This window comes from Denticeps clupeoides, chromosome 1 (assembly GCF_900700375.1).
Source record: "Denticeps clupeoides chromosome 1, fDenClu1.1, whole genome shotgun sequence".
NCBI classification, from domain to species: domain Eukaryota; kingdom Metazoa; phylum Chordata; class Actinopteri; order Clupeiformes; family Denticipitidae; genus Denticeps; species Denticeps clupeoides.
The window spans coordinates 25921898-25944065 of NC_041707.1; the positions used below are offsets into that span (position 1 = coordinate 25921898).

A 22168-nucleotide genomic window follows, 5' to 3' on the forward strand; every position below is an offset into this window, starting at 1 on the left:
CCGGACTGACAGTCTGCTTTCAAATCCCTTCACACATTCCTTTCTAAACTGCCCCCTTTAGTTTCAAAAGTGTTGTATTTCTTTTTTATTTTATCTGGCTTGATATAATCACTCTTTATACATGCTATAACATGAAAAATGTTTACAGTTTTATGTAAAAACTGAGCCAAATTGATATAACTAAAAATAATCTGAACAATGATCTGTAGACCATGGCCAACAGCTCACACTCTCTTTCCTCACTCGCTGCCGAATGCCCTGGGACATTCAGTCATACACCGTGTTCAGGTTCAACAACGTCTTGCCTGCTGACTAGGCCATAGCAAAGAAGCATTTCATTTTGGAGCCTGAAGTCAGATCACGCTAACACATTTTTATATATATATATTTTACACTACTGAATAGCAGCAATCCTTCACCAGGCATTAAACTAATAAAGTAGGTCCCTCAAGTAGCACCAGAGCACATCAGAGAACAGAAAGAATATTTAGCAAATCTGATATTTTATTTACTTGGAAAGGTTGAGTTTTCTGTCCATTACTGCACATGGTCTCCTCAGCATATAGTTTCATGCCTGGTGAAGGATTGCTACAATTCATTAGTGTTCTTAATGGTTAATTGGCAGAAACCTCAACAATAAATGAAGGATGGCAAGGGTGCTATTACTGTCCCTAAATGCAAGCACCCACTGGCTTTTCGCTACTTTTCATTAGATGCACAGAGACTAAGATCAGAGATGTCTTGTGCCACAATTGTAATTTCTATTACAAATTGGCCAAGGTCCATTCCCTTACCCACTACGCCAACCACTGCCTACTCCAACCACTCTCCACTATGAGTCACACTGCTTGTGGAGTAGAAATAGATGTGAACAGATGAAATGTATGTTACTGATATGGAATATGTTATGAAAAGATTTTATTACAGAATTTGATGAAAAAAAAAAAGTCAACATAAAATGTCATTGTAGGATTTCAAAATGGTACCCCCATGTGCTTGTATGCATGCCTGACAACATGCTCGTATGAGTTGGCTGATCTTCGTGCATCTTCTCCCAGATCCTGACTCATCAGATGGACATAAACATGATGTCCCCGGGATGTTCTATTGAATTTAAGCCAGGTGGAGGCCAGTCAATTGTATCAATTCCTTAACCCTCCATGAACAACCTGTATGTTGCAGGAGCATAGTCAAAATCCACAATACTTGGCAGTGAGCAGAGGGCCCACTTCAGGATGTCGGGCCTCAGTATATCCTTATCAGGTCTGTTTCTAATGATTTGGTCAGAGACATTCTCAGAGACATTTGTAGGTCACTTTGTAGAGTCTGTCAGTACTCATCCTTCTCCTCCTTTCAAAACAAGTGTTTGAGGGTGGTAGCTGTGTATGTGCATTTACATTTACAGCATTTATCACACGCCCTTATCCAGAGCGACTTACAATCAGTAGTTACAAGGACAGTCTCCCTGGAGCAACATAGGGTTAAGTGTCTTGCTCAGGGACACAATGGTAGTAAGTGGGATTCGAACCCGGGTCTTCTGGTTCATAGGCGAGTGTGTTACCCACTGGGCTACTACCAATGTAAATGTGCACATATTTGTGCCTGTATTTTTTCAGCCCTTCAGTTTCCTAGTCAGACTTGGCGTCACCTGATGATCAGTGAGACATTTCACGGTCTCTGCTTCTGTCTGAGAATTGGACCGTTTTACAGTCTGTAGATGTATCTGTACATCAGAAAGCAGTTCAATCTGAAAGCTGACACTAAGCAGTCAGTGGGATTTTATTTATTTCCTTCTGACATAGAATGGGTTTTATTGATAAGATGGGATTCTTATAAATAGCTGAACTTACACAGACTTGTATTGCCTGTATACTATGGGTATGTAAAAATATAATGGTTAATTACAGTAATTTTAATGGTTTTAATCAAACAGTAGTTTCAGTAGTTTTTGACTCTGAGCTAGACTTAGTTGCAGCAGTCCTGATATATAATGGCACTTTTTTGACATCATCAGGGACAAATTAGTGAAAAAAAGTGCATCTGACTGTCTGGCATCTTGGGTATCCTGAAGAGGTTTGGCATCCCGTGCTTCCTGAAATAGTCTGTTTCTGGACCTGTCATCCCCTGCAGGGTTTCACAGCTGTTGTGAAACCCTGCACACAAATTGTGCATTCAAGCTAAACATTGGAAAACACTGTTTACACCTGTCATTTGCTGAACCATCAACAGGAAAATTGAGAGTATGATTTTAAATGGTGTTTATTTTGTACCCTTTTAGAACTTAAGAAAAGGTAGAGAGAGTGAGAGAGAATATGTCTTAGAGCATGTACATACATTTGTGGCCAAACACTTGATGAAAGATTATTTTATTCATTAGCACATTTCATATAATATAGTATTCCTGAACATGTGATCTCTTTCCATGATTCCGCTTTTTAAAAAAATGAGTTTTTCTCTCAATATTTTCAATAGGTTATGTTATGCTGGAGGATTCTGAGACAATCCTTTTCCATCGCTATTCCATCCTATTTGTTCTACTGGAAACAAAGTGTGATCAAATCATACAGTCATGGCTATGAATGACAAATACTGTCACAAATTTTGCTACTTCTGTTTTTATTATTTGTTATGAAGAGTGAATTGCACAAGGCTGGAGACCATTCTGTCATGCTGATTGAGTTAGAATAGCAGACTGAATGCTTTAAAAGGTAATGCTTAGAATTGTTGTTCTTCCTCTGTTAACCATGGTTACCTCCAAGCAAACATGTGCAGACATCTGTGTTGCATAAAAAAGGGCTTCACAGGCAAGGATATTACTTCTACTAAGATTACACCTAGATCAACCATTTATCGGATCATCAAAAACTTAATCAGAGAGGTTCAAGTATTGTGAAGAAGGTTCAGGGTGCCCAAGAAAGTCCAGCAAGTACCTGAACACCAGGAAAGATCATTCAGCTGTGGGATCAGGGTGCCACCAGTGCAGAGCTTGCTCAGGAATGGCAGCAGGCAGGTGTGAGTGCACCTCAGACCTGATATTCTGCAATTAGTACAGGGACTGGACTGCTGAGGACTGGGGTAATATCATTTTCTCTGATGAATCCACTTTCCAATTGTTTGGGGCATCTGAAAAAATTATTGTCCAGAGAAGAAAAGGTGAGCACTGCCATCAGTCCTCTCTTGTGCCAACAGTAAAGCATCCGGAGACCATTCAAGTATGGGGCTGCTTCTCATCTAAGGGAGTGGGCTTACTCACAAGAACAGAGCCATGAATAAAGAACAGTACCAAAACATCCTCTGACAACAACTTTTCCAAACTATCCAAGAGTGGTGAAGAACAATGCCTTTTCCAGCAAGATGGATCACCATGCCATAAAGCCAAAGTGATAACCAAATTAATTCATAAGGACGTGATTTCAGTAATGTATTAATAATTCCACGTGTTTGACACCTCGTACCCATTGAGTGTCTCATGGTAAATGTTAACAATATACTGATCTTAGTAATGTACGAAAAAAGAGGGCGTCCACAGAATTATTCACAATTACTAATAAATGATCTTAATATAGAGCTGATCTTTATGTGTAGTGACTTTATATTTTAACACAGGAAAACTTGGTACACCCTCCAGAGATGTCATTTTTGGGGTTTATTAAACAGACAAATCTATTGCTGCAACGAACCACATCAAACATAGGAGTATGAAAACCTAGAATATGATTGTATGGAGTACAAAAGATTATGGAGTATGAAAGATTTCATTCATCCCCACATTCATCCCCACACCTAATTATGATACCAGTGTAATAATAAGATATTAACTCTCGTTTAACTACATATCAGGTTAAAAAATGGTGTTGCAGATAACTGCAAGCTGTACGCAGACCCTTGTTTATGCTGACAGGCAAGATGCAACGAGTGGCCACCCCACTATGAATAACGTGCCAGCAGCTTGTGTGTGCATGTGTGTGAGTGCTCCTACTCTAATGCAGGCTGTGACGTCACCTGGCAGCATCATTGCGTTGTGTGGCAGCGTGTCGCGAATGTCGGTGCGGTTTCTGATTCTTGCTCGTGGCCTTTCTCCTGTGGTTGCTGAGTGCCGCGCCTGGTGGTCGATGATCATCAAACTATTTCTTTGTATGCATGGCACAATTTTAGAAGCATTATTTAAACAATTCATTGTACTGTGCTATGTTGATTGGTACTATTTACAGATAATATCTATTTTTATGCATGTGTTTCTTAACACATTGTTTCAAGCAAAAACATAATATTTACTTGGCCACCAGAATAAAAGCTGATCTACCAGAGTATTGACAGAAAAATTGGAGTCTGACCTTCTGGTGTACTGAGAAACCATTGCAGAATAAACATTCCAGGAACAAGATCGAAGAATTTGTCAGTATTATTCACTTGTTCCACACATTATATGAAGTGCATTTTTTTATTTTTCCTTTGGGTTCAACAGAATAATCACAGCAAAATGTATTATTTACCATAGTTTTGTGAAGAATGGTTAAAACATTTTGTGACTAGGAATGGGTAAATTCTATCTCCACTTGAGCATCTGTGAATGTGTGCTTTAAGGGCTCACCCAAATATATATAGGGGCCTAATTTGGACCTAATCATTACATTAGGAATGACCTCCACCAACTGTTCTGGCTTGTGCAGTGTGTGGGGACGGTGCTTTGCTCAGTGGTGCTTTGCTTCTGATTACGGGGCCGCTTCTTTAACCGCTAGGCCATCACTGCTCCATAACCCACCACCCGCAGGAGGAACATGAAGGGTCCGGTGGTAGTAGCCTAGTGGGTAACACACTCGCCTATGAACCAGAAGACCCGGGTTCGAATCCCACTTACTACCATTGTGTCCCTGAGCAAGACACTTAACCCTAAGTTGCTCCAGGGGGACTGTCCCTGTATCTACTGATTGTAAGTCGCTCTGGATAAGGGCGTCTGATAAATGCTGTAAATGTAAATGTAATGTAAATGTTCGGTGCAATGTGGATTGGGTGGCAGACCGAGGTGGGAGCTTTGACAGTCTGATCCCCAGACAAGGAAACTGGCTATTGGGACATAGAAAGTCACCTCTCTGGTGGGGAAGGAGCTGGAGTTTGAGAAAAAGGTTGAGCAGTACCGGCTAGATATAGCATTGGCTGAGTACACATAGCATTGGCTGGGGAATGGGTCCTGACTGTTGTTTGTGCTTATGTGCCAAATAGCAGCTCAGAGTACCCAGGCTTTTTGGAGTCTCTGGGATGAATGCTAGATAGTGCTCCGACTGGGGACTCCATTACTGGGGGGCTTCAACAATCATATGGGCAATGACAGCATGACCTAAGGGTCGTGATTGGGAGGAATGGCTCGCCAGATCTGAACTGAGTTTGACCATAACAAATACACCATGTTCAAACATAAGGATGCCCAGCCTTGGTCTCAGGTCGATGATTGACTTTGTAGTCATATCATCTGACCTGTGGCCTTATGTTTTGGAAACTCGACTGAATAGAGGAGCGTAGCTGTCAACTGATCACCACCTGATAGTGAGTTGGATCAGGTGGCAGGGGAAGATGCCATGTAGACCTGGGAGAACCAAACGTAAAGTGAGGGTCTGCTGGGAATGCCTGGCAGAAGAACCTGTCAAGATGGTCTTCAATTCCCAGGGAGGAGTTCGGTGAGGCCATGGAGAACTACCGATCGGTTCCAAAGAGGTTATGGCAAACCATCTGACGCCTCAGGAGAGGAAGGCATCAACTCGCTCACATTGTTTACAGTGGGGATGGGGAGATTCTGATGTTGACTGGGGCTATAGTCAGGCGGTAGAAGGAAACTTTGAGGAGCTCCTAAATCCCACGATGCACATTCTGAGGAGGAACCAGAGATGGGATACCTGGGTATGGATACCTGGGTATGGACTGCTCAGGGGTGGTAGTAGCCTAGGGGTAACACACTTGCCTATGAACCATTGTGTCCCTGAGCAAGACACTTAACCCTAAGTTGCTCCAGGGGGACTGTCCCTGTAACTACTGATTGTAAGTCTCTGGATGGCGGCCCCGGACCCTCGGCCTGGCTCCCCGGCGTGGTCCCGCATGGCAGCCCCGGACCCTCGGCCTGGCTCCCCGGCGTGGTCCCGCATGGCGGCCCCGGACTCCCGTACCTGCACACAATAATCAGGGCCGATCCATCTGGGTACGTATGGGCCCTGTCTCCACACGTCCCCTCTGACACGTCTTGTGTCACCCCCTACACCGCGCAGGGAGATTGTCCCAGAGCCTCCGGCGACTGTTCCAGGCACCCTAGGCTGGTGCCTTCTGGGACTATGCAGCCCCTCTCACTGCACGGCCCTGGTGCCAAGGGGGGGGCATTGCCAGACCATCCGGCTAGCCCCTTCTGCGTCAGTTGGGACAAGCAGGCCCTCTTCCTGCCTGTCCCAGCTGGGTCCTCATGCCTACCTGGGGGCTCTATGGCGCTCCACCCCTCTGGAGGCGGACGCAGGCCCATGCCTGGCCCGCCCTCCTCACCGGCTACCGGAGGACCCAGCTCAATCGCTTCCCCACCTACCCTCCCCTCAGGAGGAGCCCCCAACCCGAACTGCACCCCCCCAAAAAATTATTTGGGGGAGCACCCCGCCCGGCTGGACCTTGGGGCTCGTCCACCTCACCTTGGACCGGTGCAGTCAGGTTGGGAACTCCCTCCCTGGGGTTCAGCTCTGCTGCTGGGTCACCATCTGGTGGACACAAAGAGGGGAAGTGGGGGCGACATACGGACACATATACCACGCACACACACACACAGACAGAGACAGACAGACAGAAGAGAGGGTCGTCTGGCTCCCTCTCTGGGCTCTCCGGGACCTCCTCAGGGGGCACAGCCAGGATCTCAGGAGGAGCGCCCGACAGTGCTGGGTCTTCTTGCCCCGGATCCTGACTGGCGCTGGACGTGGAGGGACAGAGTTCGATCCCTGGCTCAGGCTCTAGCCGATCAAACTCCGCCCTCAGTCTCTGCTGGAAGTCCCGAAAACTCCTGTCTGTCTCTCCCTGCTGCCAGAGGGCTGCGCTCCAGCCCCATGCTGACCCAAGCAGACACGCGAGGATGGTGGTGGTCTTATCAGTGTCTGCTGCCCCACTGAAGGGTCCCGGGACAATTGGGCTGTCCCACACGGGGCTGGGCAACTGCAGCGCAGTTGCTGGATGGACGCGATGGGCGGAGCCATCCCGGCACCGACTGCCCAAACGGCGTCATCCTGGTCGTCGTCCATGTCAACCTCGTACCCCCGGAAGTCACATGGGTCATCACGGACGCCGCGATGATCTCGGACGCGCACGCTGGGCGGAGCCATCGCGGCAACAACCGCCCACCGAAAATCCACGTTATCATCGCTTTCGTCATCCGTGTCCTCCCACCGGTGACTCCGAGGGTCGTCCACCCTGCGAACATCCTGGACCCAGGGTGCGATCAGGGACGCCGCCGTTGTCGCTTCTCACCCCCCTGGAAGTGAGGTGGGTCCCCATGGACCTTGCGACGATCGCAGACTGGCGCGATGGGCGGAGCACAACTCTCGTCTCCCGTGCTCTCGTCGTCGTCCGTGTCGTCCCAGTCCACGGGGAGCCTTGCCAGCAGAGCGCAGAGTTCTTGGCTCAACATGGCGAAGATCGTGGGGGTCGCATCTTCTGCGCTCGCTGCCCACGTCACTTCCTCGCTGCTGCCGACGCCAACGTCCTCGCTCCGCCCACTCACCCGCCGACGTTGTCGCTTCCGGGATTCGCGGAGTTTCCCGGGGGTGACGTCATCACGCGGCGCCGCGTACCACGGCTTCTCGGGAAGAAAACGCTCCACCAGAACGGGCGCCGCGTCTCTCCCCTGGCCTCCGCGTTCGCCGTGCCGGGCTGCGTCCTTCGCGGCGCTTCTTCTCCTCTGCTTTTTACCTCTACGCTTTTGGGTAGGTCTCCGGCATTCTGTCACGACTACGGACTTACGGGGGAAGGATGCGCAGAGGTCTGACATACTGGGAAGGGTTTTTTTATTATTAAATAAACAATAAACACAAATAAAGACGGGCGCGGTGGCCGAAAACGATTTAACTTAAACAAAGAACACAAACTAACCCGTAGGCGTGTGGCGATTGCCAGAACTGAAAATTACCAACATGCACACTGTTGCCAACTGAAGTTCACAAAAATTCCGGAGACCTAGAAGGGGCGGAAACATCCGGCATTTATGGGGCGTCAGGATTGGAGTCAGGTGTGGAGCCCAGCTGCAGGCAATCCTGACAATTAGAGGCTTTCAGGTCTTTGATAAACTTTGTGAACATTGTGAATTAATATTAGAACTGAAAGAATTAACTAAAAGAATTCTGAAAACTAGAAACTACACACCCCAATGGGTGTAATTTACAGACCACATTGGATTGACAGACCACATTGGATTACCTTCTGGAATGCAAACATCCCAGCCATTGGGGACTCATGTATTATCTGTGTTTCTTGCGGCCAATCCCAAACCCGGGTAGATGAGATGGTTGCATAAGGTAGGACATTCGTTATAAAACTTTTACCAAAACGGTTGATCTCGTGTGGCAACTTCGGGAGCAGCCGACGGGATACAAAGACTTTCTGAAATAGAAGCAAAAATGACAAAATTCTGGAATACAAGCACAACTTTATTCATGACGCAAGTGAGAAAGAGCTCATTATAATCATTCTATTAATTTCATTGTTGATCTTATTAGTTAATGAATAGGGCCTTAATACAGTTCACAGTTCACCAATCTGAATTTGCATCTTCTAAAACAGCTCTCTACAGTAATTAATGAACAGAATAAATACTTTGATCAAATGTTGAGACCATTTATTTATGCATATAATTATGGACTAATGTGTTTATTGTACATCTGCCCTTACTTTCTTAATTTTGTCAATTGAACATTCTGGCTATACTGCTCAATCCGCGTGTGAGCCTACTAGTGCGTTAACGTGGATACAACAGCAAGCCAAACTTGTTTCTCACAAGCCAGGAATGCGAGCGTATTGCTCCTTTATTTCTCAGCTTTGTACAGTGACCAGTGAAAAAGCAAGTAAAAAGACATTGATTTAACGAACATGAGAAAAATGTGAAACACCCGGCCGAAAAAACCCGCCTTATTATGGGATGAGTCAAAATAAAGGTCCGCAATCTGTATAAAGACACTCTTCTCCCCTAAACATTTCTATGTTAGAACCACAGCAAACATAAAACCTAAAATAAACACCCAATAGTCAACTCGAGGGCAGAACACTGGCACTTTTCATTAGTCTTTGTCATGACCCGAACCGGTCCTGGCAGACCGTGGTAGCTTTTCCTGCTGTTTTTGTGCCCATCATGTGTGCCTGATGAGTTTTTTCACCTGTGGTATTAGAAAAAATGTGTCTTGAATGTGTCTTGTAATCGTATTTACATTAGTTCTGTCACCCAATGAGTGGTCCTGCTGTGTTTTCTTGTATTGACATTAAATCCCTCTCTTGTGTTGGAATTGTGCATTTGCGTCCTGCCTGCCCTGCTCCACTTTCACAGTGTTAAAATGTTTAAGAAGCCTTATTTATGTAAGGCTTTAAGTGAAGGCACAAATGAATTTAGCAAATGAAGTAGGATAATATTTTTTTCAGCAGTTTAGACTTCCTCTGGAGGGAATTTAACCTGTGTTTGATCTATGTTTATTATGAAAATTCATAGCAAGTGACGTTTGTTTCCCATTATGCAACTGGTCAACCATTTCATTTTCTCAGTCATGTAACTGGTCCACCATCTCCTCCATTCTCTCAACACTGATCTCTGTAAATGACTTTGACCTCTGCAAAGACAAATGACAGGTCAGACAGACAAGAGTTGGGAGGTTATAGTAATGTAAATGCAGTCGGAGCATGTCAACAATAGCATTCATCACCAGTTTGTCTTCACGATTGTAAACAAGGTCCCAGTTTAAGAGTCACCTTGCAAAAATGCACAAACCCATTATTGTTCATGTGGTTTCCTGTTTTTTTTATTGAAATGTGGTTGTTCATTATTGTTCATGTGGTTATTGAAAATGGTATGTTATTGTTTCTGACATGTTCTTTTGGGTAAGATTGAACTGGAAAATGTTTCACAGAACCAGAATTTTGGTTTATGACTCACTGTGAATGAGTCATTTTGCATAACAGTTAGATGAGGCAGATCAGTTCATCTCTAAAGTTCAATTATCCTCAATGTTCAATTTTATAGCTGAAGTCTGTCTCTTCATGTTTAAAAACTATAAATGTTTGTAACATGAGCCAATTTTGAATCTCATTACCCTCTTCAATCTCTGTGCTACAGGAACGGGGACGGGTCGGTGTGATTTTCAATGTGGGAACAGATGACATCATGATCGAAGAGAGTGCAGTTATGGTGAGCGATGGGAAATATCACGTGGTGCGCTTCACACGCAGTGGAGGCAATGCTACACTGCAGGTGGACAACCAGCCCGTCATTGAACGCTTCCCCTCAGGTAGGCCCGCCCTGACCTCTCACTCCTGGGGTCTAAAAAACAGAACATTCCATAGAACACAGTGAAAAGTGGAGGATGATCCAAAAAGTTAACCTCATGAGAAAGAGAGAGAAGTCAAACAGCAAAGGTCCCTGGTTTCTCCTTTCTTCCTCCCTGCCCTGTAAAAACATCTGCTGTAAGCATCACTCAGCCCAGAGCTGTGTGACTCAGGGTGTTTACTTGTGCATATTTGTCAGAGCCTGCATTTATGCAGTTGTCACATAAATCCAACAAATACAAGCCCTATTGTATAACCAACATTCCAGTGCAGAAAGACTAAAGAAAAATGTAGCAATGCATAGATATCTTAGACATTTTCTCTCTCTTGTTAGTGGGTTTACCTTTGATGATCTTATCTACTTCCACCACGGTAAAGAAAGGAAGACATTTTCTGTTTAAACTTATCACACTAGACATATAAACCAACCAATGAAACGTTTACATAGATACATACATGGCACTCCAGATACAGTGATAGAGGAAAAACCCTTCATTATTAGCCATGTGGTCCTGGTTTAAAAGTCAGATATTATCACATATCTATCAAGGGTCTCAAAACAATACATCAAATGTTACATGAACATTAGATGATTTGATGTATAAATACATTTTTGGCAGGTTCATCATTTGAGTCACCCATTTTAGTTATTCACATGTTCACTGACATACTATCACAACAAATTGACTTCCAATAACAATAATCTACAATAGTTTTACTGATGTTCAGTAACAGCAACTAAAAGCTCCAAAAACAAATGTTTTAACGTATACCAGGTACCATTTTAAACCAAAAGTCTAAGTAGCCATTCAGTAAGCTATTCACCAGGCATCTCCAACCCCTGTGCTGTACAAAGCTTCAGAGAATCAGCATTAGCTGAGTAGAAGAGCTGAAAAAAATGTATTTACACTACAAGGATGCATAGATGAGGTCTTACCTGCCATGTCACTTGTGACCCACAATAATGTGTTTGCTGCTTTCTGTACAATGTTTCTGTCAGGCTGGTCCCACACATATTTACCTTTTTGTTCCATGGAAAGGCCATTGCTTTCAGCAGTTGTCAAAGGGGGCAGAAGGTTAGCAATATCTGGATAGCAAAAAAGGTGTTGTCTGAGTCACTGAGTTGGGTAAAAATTACAGTTGGCAGACCTACCACATATAGCTGTTGATAATGAGCAGCATGTTGTTAGATTCTGTTTAAGAAGACAAAGCATTTGCACTTTTCTCAGCTTTTTATATCATGCTTCTTGAAAGGTTCATGCTTCATTTCAACTTTGACTGCGGTGCGCACACAAGGCTGCAGAGTGTGGGCCTACCCAGAGTGTCGCTTTACACATATCAGAAAGCCACATTCACTACCGGCACTACTTTTTAACAAGAATTTTTATCGTTTATGTCTGCATTGCGATGCATCGATTATGGGATTAAACATCCATAATGATTGAACATACGGTATATGTTTGAACTTGACCTTAACCTTGAATTTTCATGTGCATGTAAGATGTAAGAAGTTTGGTGTGCATTAAAGGAAAGTGCAGAGAAGAGGAATAGGAGGAAAGAAGATTAAAATAAAGGAGTGGAGACAAGCTGTCAGTATAGACATCATTGTTCCCAATGCCCTAGATAGGGAATTTAGCAAGCCCACAGTTTCCCCTAGCTTTTATATATGACTGTTGTGAAACTCTTTCCCAGATATTATTACATTTCATATTCACTGAAGGTCAATTTATATATGTAGAAGTTATGCGTGAATCTGACAGCCAATTGAAATGAGTCAAGTTCGAAAGTTTAAGGTTGGCGTTATTGAAATCTCCTGCCACAACAAGCGCAATGTCCTGGTGTTGCGTTTGATGTTGTGTGAGTGCCTCATGCAGCTCTCATAGGGCAGTGTCCATGTCCGCTTTCGGTGGAATGTAAGCAGTGCTGATGATAACTCCAATGTGAACTACCAAGGAAGATAAATAGGATGACATTTGATGGACAGTAGTTCCAGGTTGGGTGTGCAGGAGTGTGCCACCTCAGCCACCCTAACAATGGACTGTTCTTTCTGCTGCGATCAGGGAAGCGTTTTTGCTCCCTGAAGTCCAACACAAAGAGAATGAGGAGGAGCTTCTTCCCACAGGCTATATGAGCTCTCAACAACCACAACACTTCAAGAACATAACACTAATTTACTCCAGCACTTTCACTTTCAATCACTTCTGGGCTCCCCCAGAATACTTGCACAGATTCTTTTTACTTTTTACTTAGACTTTACTCATTTGCACACCTTTACCCTACCTGTTACACATATTTTATGAAGTAATAAAGGGAGTCAGGTGTCCCCAGTGGTCCCTCAGGGTGACATTATTGTCTTTATGCCACCCTCATATCCCCTTCAATACAAACAGCAGTTAAATTGTCATCTCTGAGTTACCCTGTAAGGCTCATTTCTACTAACCTGGAAATTTTTCATTTTATTTGGTTCCACCAAAGAGATTCACTCAGGGTTAAGGAAAGTGTTATGATAAACCTGCCCCATATGGTGGTATAAGGTTTAACGAATATTCTAGGATTTGCCCTGTGATACCGCAAGGCGTGTCATTCCTAGGGGATTGAGGGATTTGAGTCCCCAAAAAATCCACAAGTAAGGCTAAGAAGGTATATGCTAAGAAAGTTAAAAAACTTGGCATTGTATCTCCTTCACTGTCAAATAAGGCATTCTCACAATGAAACTTTTTGGAAGAGGGTGTTATGCTGAATCAAAGACAATGCATAGAGATTGAACATGTATTCATGTTCAGGATGAAAAAAAAAAACTATTTTATAATGTGAAATAATGGTATAGCATAATTGAACATAATTGAGTCTTATCATAATTTAACATCTCAGCATTTGTACATTCCATGTTTGAAACCTCCACACAATGACGCTTAACACAATCTTCTATTTGTTAAAAAAAATTCCCAGTGTTTTGTGGTGTCAATGCTGCAGTGACAAATGACAGGTTCTATGTGACCCTTTATTATCCCTCCCTAAGTAACAGCCAATGAGAGCATAGTAAGGCTGAACGATTTTAAGAAAAAAATCACAGTTAAATATAAAATTGAATTTATCATCATTCAGTATATTATGTAATTAAAACTGTAGCATAACTTTACATAAAAATATTAACCATTCTGTAACTAGCATACCACACGTTGAGAGTGAGTGTCCTTGCTTGCACTTAAGTGGGTGTGGCTTTAACATGGGACACATCTGACTTGGTGTGCATGACTGTCTATCATACAGGGACATTAGCGCAATGTTATTGGACTCATTTTTACATAGTGCATTTCAGTGCTTAATCCGTACTACTTGTCCGATCAGGTTCCGTTCGAGCATGCACAGAATTTAGGGTTTTGCACTGCATCGAGAGGAAATTCCACATTGCCAATCTTTCTTGCTTAAGTTGATTCTTTTTAGAAGTCTGGCTGGTTTCCCTCTAAGCACTACTCAACCTCTCTAGTTGATCCATTACATAGCAGCACAACTTGTTTTCAACCTTCCTAAATTCTCCCACACCACTCCTACACTTCCTACATTCCCTCTGCTAGCGTATCAAATTCAGAATGCAGCTAATGCTTGGAAAAGGCTTATTCACTCTCTTCAGATCTATTATATAATACTTATACAATACTTGAAAGCCGCATGAATTTTCACTTTAGTGTCACCCTTTTCATGTCTTCTATGATCAATGTTTTGGAATAGAATATTGTAGAAATGTGGAATTATGCCAAAATTTGGGCTCATCTGAATGGTAAATGCCATATGCAGTAATGAGTCATTATTGCCAGATTAATGTTGCATTATGTTTCAGTCTTCTAAAAAAATGCACTGGCTTAATTTTCTTATGGAAATATATGCCTATGCACTCATCACTCTTTCTTCCACATGAAGAGTCGCTGGGTAACTTCCAGGGTACTGTCAATCACCGCAATCCTCTATAGAAGCATGATGATGGGAGGTTGACTCTCTTTCTCTCTCTCGATCCATCATTCTAATGGAAAGTCAGAACATTCCTTACACATTTTCTATTTTGCACACCTCTGAATCATAGCAAAAACAGATATTTTTGCTTTACATCAAGATGTAACTTTTATAACGAAATTATTTAAAAACATTACGGAGCTGCCATCAGAGTGAGCATTAGCAAAAGAAAGGGGATTTGCCCTGAAGATATGTGGCATTAGCAGGATTATATGTTATACAGGCCATTGGTGGTGTGGGGTTGCGGGTAGTCTAGTATTTGGGGACTATGCTGAGTATGCCCAAAGGCAGTGACTCATGCTCATGACTCACTGGACAGTGCAGACTGGCAGACTGTGAATTTAACCACCACTCTATACTGTCATATTGTTCACACTCCCCCAGTTTTTTTTTCAGGCAGTGCAACACCTAGTACAATGGAAGAAGAATGGAAAAAATGACCTTTCTCAAATAAAACAGACTAACATATTCTGTTTTATTTGAGAAAGGTCACTTTTTCCATTCTTCTTCCATTGTACTAGGTGTTGCACTCCTTCTCTTCTATTTTTTCTCTTTTCTAATTAGCTTTTACTGCAGAGTTAAGAGTGTAAAAAATACACCTATCTCTGCCAGCTTCTGGGTCTGGATGTTCCAAACCTCATTAAATGAACAGCTGCATTGGTCTTCACAATGGGAAAGTTCCAATCACCTTAACCTGCTCTCACCAGATTATCCCAGTTGGCTGTTATTTAGTAAATGCAGCTGTCTTGGACAAAAATCTAGATGGTTTGTTTTTTTTCTCTGACCTTGGTGTAAATTGGTCTCCTAGCAAATGGCTGTACTGCCTTTAGAGGGTCCAAGGAATGCCAAATGTGATTTAAGCAGCCCACTCTTCTGCATATGCCTGAGACTGAGGAGCAAAGCAAAAGAGAAATAATTGCCTACTATTTTACCTTCTCCAGAAATGTATGGGATTGCTTGCTCATGCTCAGTCACTTTGCTTTTGTAGGATTGTGCATTAAAGCCCCTGGCATACCCTTGTTTTTTTTAGTGCAAACCAGCTGGTCCGCCATCCGTATTGTACAAGATGTTCAGACACACAAATCTGTGTGAAGTGTCCCTGAGGACTTTTATTTCTGCTCAATTCGGAATCTTTGCAATGACTGGAAGTGAGTATCTGCAAGAAATCTTATTGGCCCCTGGCAATTTTCCTACTCACTGGCAGGTCTGCGCCACTGAATTCTGAGGACAAGCACACTGTTTCTGGGCTGCATTGTAAGCTAGGAATTAGTCAGGAGTTTTTTTTTCTTTGCTGTTTTAATTCTGATGGAATTGACTGGAATTTATTAATAAAAGGTTATTCATTTTTTATAAAAACTAATGAATGTACTTGTATTTTAGTAAACGTCTTAACTCTTAACAATTCTTAACTATACGTAGAATTCGATTTGCACTGATGTAAATTGGACAAAAGCAGAAAGTGTCTTCCTTCAACTCCATAAACCATGTCAATGTGTATTTTGAATATAATGACACTGTTAATGATGAATGTATTTTTGTCTTAATATGCATTGAATGTTGACATTTATTTAATTGTGTTTGTAATTTTTATATGGCTTGTTTTAGATGAATTTACTGCTAAAATGCATATGATAATATGTATAGTTTTTCATTATGATTTGATGAGATGACCAACAGCATCACAAATGCTTTAAGAAAATGAAAACATTTAGTATCTAAATTCCTTATAAATATTTTACATTTATTTTTATATTTTAAATATAGCCATTTAAACACATGGTAACTAGAAACTTGTTAACTATCTAACCACTAAAACCTAAACAAGAAATGAAAAAGTTTTCTGTCTCCAAATAAGCTGATTTTAAAGTACCTGCTAAACCTTGATATGTTGCCCTTTCTCTAACCTATGTCTAACCTTTCAACTTCCAGATTTTAACTTTTGAATTTGTTTTTCCAAATTCTTTAAAGGGAGCTTTGATAATGACCGCCTGGCTATTGCTAGACAAAGAATTCCATTCCGACTTGGTCGGGTAGTTGACGAGTGGCTACTTGAAAAAGGTAATAAAATCATTTAACACAGCTAATTACCCTAATCGAGTAATCAAGATAACTAAATCTCTTGAAGAGGTGCAGTACTAATGAAGGTAGAGCCAGTGAACATACGGATTTTAACATATATATCCATGTACTATTTACTATGTCTTTCCATTGATCTGCATGATACATGATATTGTGCAATTAACTGAATAAATGATTATGGATTTATTAGTATGTGTTCTAAACTTAAAAAAAAGATTTACCTCACTGAATTTAATTATATTGGCTTGGCAGGGTCAAAAAAGAGCTGGGTTTAAAGTTTAAGGAAATTTATGAAATTGTAATAGAATTTAATTATGACCTGTCACAGTCTGAAATTTGTCTAACAAAACAAATATTTGTAATTGGAGTTGGCCAGATGTCTACCTGTATTCTGTCTCTCGAAATCTGTTATTTTTATACATTTTGACAAAAGAACCAAATATAACACTGTTATCCTTCATATTGCACCTCTTTAGAGTATTAACTTTCTTAACCACAACATAACTCGTATTAATCTCTCAGTAATGTCTGTAAACAGATATTTCTTCCCAGTTGTCTGTCTTTTGTTTGCCATTGTGAATTTTCCGAAACTCATTAAAATATAAATGAATCATTTATATAACAACCAGTGATCAAAAAATTCACAACAGGTCAAAAATGTTAAGAAACACATCATACGTCTTTGAAAGTTAAAGGGACTGTGTGATCTTTATCTGTGCTAGTTTCTATCAGTGGGTCAGTGTTTATGACCAAAGTTTGGACAAAAAGTTTAATTTTTTAACCCTTTGAGTCAAAGGTCCCATTCTCTTGTATCCAGTTCTAAAGGTGGTTGATTATGCATAGCTTCAGCAGAAGTGTGTTTGAAGACAAGGAATACCTGAGTAGTGCCAATTAAGATTAAAATGTCTTTTCTTTCCTTTTCTTTTCTCTCAAAATAAGTTCTGTTTTGAAAAGTTCATGTTCTAAACATACATGTTATAGTTTGGAAGTTTAGATAAAAAGTGTAAAATTTAATAAAACATATATTACGTAATGGCTAGAGGAGATGAGTGAGGGCAGAAGAAGGGAGGGATATTTTAAACTCAAAGGGTTAAACCTTGTTTTCAGCTCCAGACAGTGCTAACTTGACCACATGTGGAATGAAACCACATAACAGCAAACCAAACCTAACTGCTGAGGGCTTTGCTTATTCACCAGCAGAGCAGATTGTTAGAAAGTTTTGGCTTTAGACAATTGGTCTTCACCAAAATGTAGGTACAAAACTGCTCTCCACTGTTGATAGGAGACTCAGACCCTCAGTTTTAAATATTTTTCTAAACATGACTAACTTCAGACTAATTGGCATGTGCATTTTTCTTTCCTCCACACTTGGAGATGGAACAACTTGATATTAACCTTATTAACCAATAAAAACAAAATAATAACCCCTAAACTATTTAAATACATTTGTCCCACCTACCTCAACCTACCTCTACCTCAAACTCAGAGGGTTAAACAGTTCAAATTATGTTAAATCTACATTTGGGAATTCTGAACTGCTTTTGGAAAGCTCCCAATGAAAAAGGGTCCCTTTAACAGGATATTGTTTAGTTCATTGATGTAAAAGTGTTTTGAAATTGAGTGACTGTATGAGTGTATGTTTATACCTGAAAGTGTTTGACTTTGGGTTCCCCACTCTTAATGTTTTTAATATTGGAGACTGTGAAGGCTAAAACAATTCATGGATTGCCTATTTAAAGCATTTGCCTTACTTAGTATGCTTATAATTGATTGATTTACAAAATTGACATGTTACGATTGTTTTCAAGAACAGGTCTTTAAAAAAGATACTGTGCAGACATGTTAGTATCTACAAAGGTGCATTCACATTCATCACATGTGTTCATTGTGCAATTAGTGCCAGACAGATATATGTCATAATTCAATAATGTTTGCTTTTGCTATTTGAAGGAGAAAAAAATAAAGCAAAATAATTATGATAAGACTGCACAACAGTAAAGGACTCCATTCTTTCTCCCAGAGGTTGAGTCAGATCAGATCAAAAACAGATCAAACAGCCAAGACTGCCCAAGCATGTCTGGTATAAACAATTGGATGTCAACCTTTTCTTGCCTATTTACCCTCATATGTGTCATCTACATTTTTAGTGTTTTGTCTTGTCTTGTACCTGTCACCAGTATTGCAGAGCCAGGACTGAGGACATTGATAAAATCACATCTTTAAAACACAGGATTATAGGGCTTCATTTTCTGATGAAGGGAAAAAATTTAACAAAAAGAGAGGGACCTGTGTATATCAGAACTCATGTAACCCTTTATCATATGACAAGTAACTGAGAATATAACTGGGTTTGGGTGCATGGATCCTGCTGCACTCATGTGAATGGCATTTGTTTTGCTCAGCACTTAAAGGCTCAGTAACGGCCCTTTCAATCATCAAAACTATCAAGTCCTCCCACTCCAAGGCATTTTCAGTCTGGGAAAAAAAAAACCCACTGTGAGCCATGTTTTAGTGACTCCAACCTTGTTCTTGCTCTTGCTCTATTGCATCGAGTCTTATGATATACAATATAACATTTTAGCATATAATTTTTTTTTGAGTCATTAAGCATTGTGCTGCTTGTCTCCTTTTGTCAAGGACTCAGTTCTTAATCCCATACTTCCACAAGGAAATAGTAGAGAACATAATTACAAGAATGGCCTGTGCTAAGGAGATAACTGCTACCCACTTCATAATCAACTTTGTCTGTATGGTAACCTTATATTGACACTAACAGTTGAAAGAAGTGTTGCACTTCAAATTTCCCAATGACTCATATCAAAAGAGGCACACAGGATGAATGATGAGATGTTCTCTCAATCCACCAAGCACTTTCACTGATGCTGCAGTGGAACAAATGGACAAATTTGCAAAAGGACAAATGTTTTACCACTCCACCGACAACACTCCAAATTCAAATTGCACTCAGAGCACATTGTAGCTTCACTGAGCTAATAATAGTTACTTGTTCCTCCTACTCTAACCAGGTAAAGTTGGTGATCCACATAGATGATTAGACTAGATCACAGACTGATCTTCTTTGGCTCAGTGGTGCCATTATCTCAGTGTTCAACTAACAATCTGCAGTTTAGCCACTGCAGTCTGTTTGATGGGTAATTGAAAACCCTGCATCTGGATACACACACCATAATATTGTCACAAGTATTTAACACTTTATTGCTAGTATGCTAGTATCCCAATTACAGATAGCTGAGCATTTTTGCAGAACTGGGATAAGCCTCAATACTGGTAAAACTGGTGCACATTCAATGCTTGGGAAAAGTTTTATAAATTTATATTAATCCTTGATTCATATCTTTTTCACAGGCATACCTATCCACCCCCTGCTGTCACTCACTGTCTAACTTTCCAACACATTTTAATCAATGCTCTGCACTCTCTTAGCTCAAGTCACACTATTCTATTAATCTTTCTTTGTTCTATCACTTTACATGACCCAGTTACAGCTGAATCCATTTCATCCATCTCACATTGCCTCTATCACTGTGTGGGCTTTCTTGTATGCTTCTTCCTCTGTCCTCTCCTGAAACAGGGATAAAATGTAATCCTAACAATGACCCAGTCAGTTTATAGTACAACAGAACCTCTAAAATAAATCTAAAGTTGATGTTTATTATTTCTACTAGTTTAATAAAATATCAGATGGGCAGAGGAAAACTGCATAAATTGATTAATTGTTAGAGATTAGGCTATTAAATTACATTAGGCCTGGAAAAGGAAATGAAACTCCCATGCTAAGAATTCACGTAATGTCTAATAGTACATAAAAGCCTCTAAGTTGCCACTTAACTCTAAGTTGCTCAGTCATATATTGTTCCAGGGATATGTCCTACAGATTTTAAGTTGCTCTAAATAAGGTTATTTGCTAAATGCCACCCCTTGATCCAGGTATCTGTAACTGCAAATGACAAGTGTTTCCATGTGATCTCACTTTCTCTAAAAGTGATTAACTAATATGATAAAGTGTGTGAGGGGTCCAAGGGTCCAAAGTACACACAATGTTTTAAATAAGCTAAAGAAATGGAACTGATAGATGGAATGGATGGAACTGATATTATTTAAACTCATTACATTAGTCATTACATCCATGCATTTAATTTATATTGGAATCAATTTATTTCAGACCCATGGTACAATGTACAAACTATAACTACATGCAAAATTCAAATTCAAATGAAAGACTGTCTTATCCTAAGAAATCACATTCTTCAACTCAAAGAAACAGCACCTGAATTGATACACACTCTAAAGCACCCAAATTTGTCTTTTGGTCAATGTGACAGGAAAAGTTATTCAATAGTCCTGAAAGGGGAACCCAAAATGTGTGTGTGTGTGTGTGTGTGAGTGTGCACATGCATGTATCTATAAACATTTTTACAAATGATTGCAAACCATTGTGTACTCAGCACTGCTAATTTCAGTCCAACCCCCAGGCCTCTACAAGTAGTATGGACAATATTTCATATTTTCATATGAAACTTTATTCAGAATATTATATAAACATATTAAGCATTTCTGAGCATCCATTTCTGGCAAACGAATTATATCTTAGTGTCACAGCAGTGCAAATTATGTGTTCCATGTGTTCTTCTGTGAAACATTACAGAAGACAGAATCCAATAAAAAGATAAAACTGGCATTAGCAATGCAGATGAAAAAACTTTTTGCACAGACTTTTGGTAACACATTAGAAGGAAGACATGCAAATGTTGACCCCTATCTGATGACTTACAGATGATAATGGGCTAATTAATTCGTTTTTTTGCATTGCAAAAATGTATATATGTAAACTGCATCTGGAAAGTATATCACAGCATATTATTTTTCCACATTTTGTTATGTTAAAGCCTTATTCCAAAACAGATTAAATACAGATGTGTTTTTTTCCTCAGGATTTTACACAACACCCAATAATGACCCAATAATGTTTTTAATTGAAGTTTTGGCAAATTTCTTAAAAATAAAAACTGAGAAGTCAGATGTACATAAATATTCATAGCTTTTGCACAATACTTTGTAGCTGCACCTTTGGCAGCAATTACAGCCTCAATTCTTTTTGAATATGATGTCACAAGCTTGGAAAACCTATCCTTGACCAGTTCTGCCCAATTTACAGCTATTTTAAGGTCTCTTCAGAGATGTTTAATCGGAGCCAGGTCTGGGCTCTGGCTGGACCACTTAAAAACATTCACAGTGGTCCTGAAGCCACTCCTTTGATTTCTGTGTGCTTAGGGTCTTGCTGAGTTCAAGAGTGCTCTGAAGCAGGTTTTCAACCAGGATTTCTCTGTACATTGCTGCAGTCATCTTTTCCTCTATCCTGACTAGTCTCCCACAGTGCCTGCAGCTGAAAATCCTGCATCCCCACAACATGATTCTGCAACCACCAAGCTTCACTCTAGGGATGGTATTGGCCTGGATATGAACGGTTCCTGGTTTCCTTCAAACGTGATGCCTGGCTTACACACCAAAGAGTTCAATCTATGTC

At 40.9% G+C, this 22168-nt stretch overlaps 1 protein-coding gene across 9 annotated transcripts in view; it reads left to right on the top strand.

The window, feature by feature from the left end:
• LOC114786960 (neurexin-2-like) overlaps window positions 1-22168 on the top strand; it is a 196735-nt gene that overhangs the window by 158532 nt on the left and 16035 nt on the right. For 6 of the 9 annotated variants that reach the window (XM_028974605.1, XM_028974634.1, XM_028974614.1 and 3 more), the window contains 2 exons: window positions 10328-10499; window positions 16513-16602. In XM_028974605.1, the coding sequence (XP_028830438.1) occupies window positions 10328-10499; window positions 16513-16602 (262 nt within the window). The remainder of the gene's footprint in view (window positions 1-10327; window positions 10500-16512; window positions 16603-22168) is intronic. The other 3 variants (XM_028974624.1, XM_028974674.1, XM_028974647.1) reach the window with 1 other exon arrangement.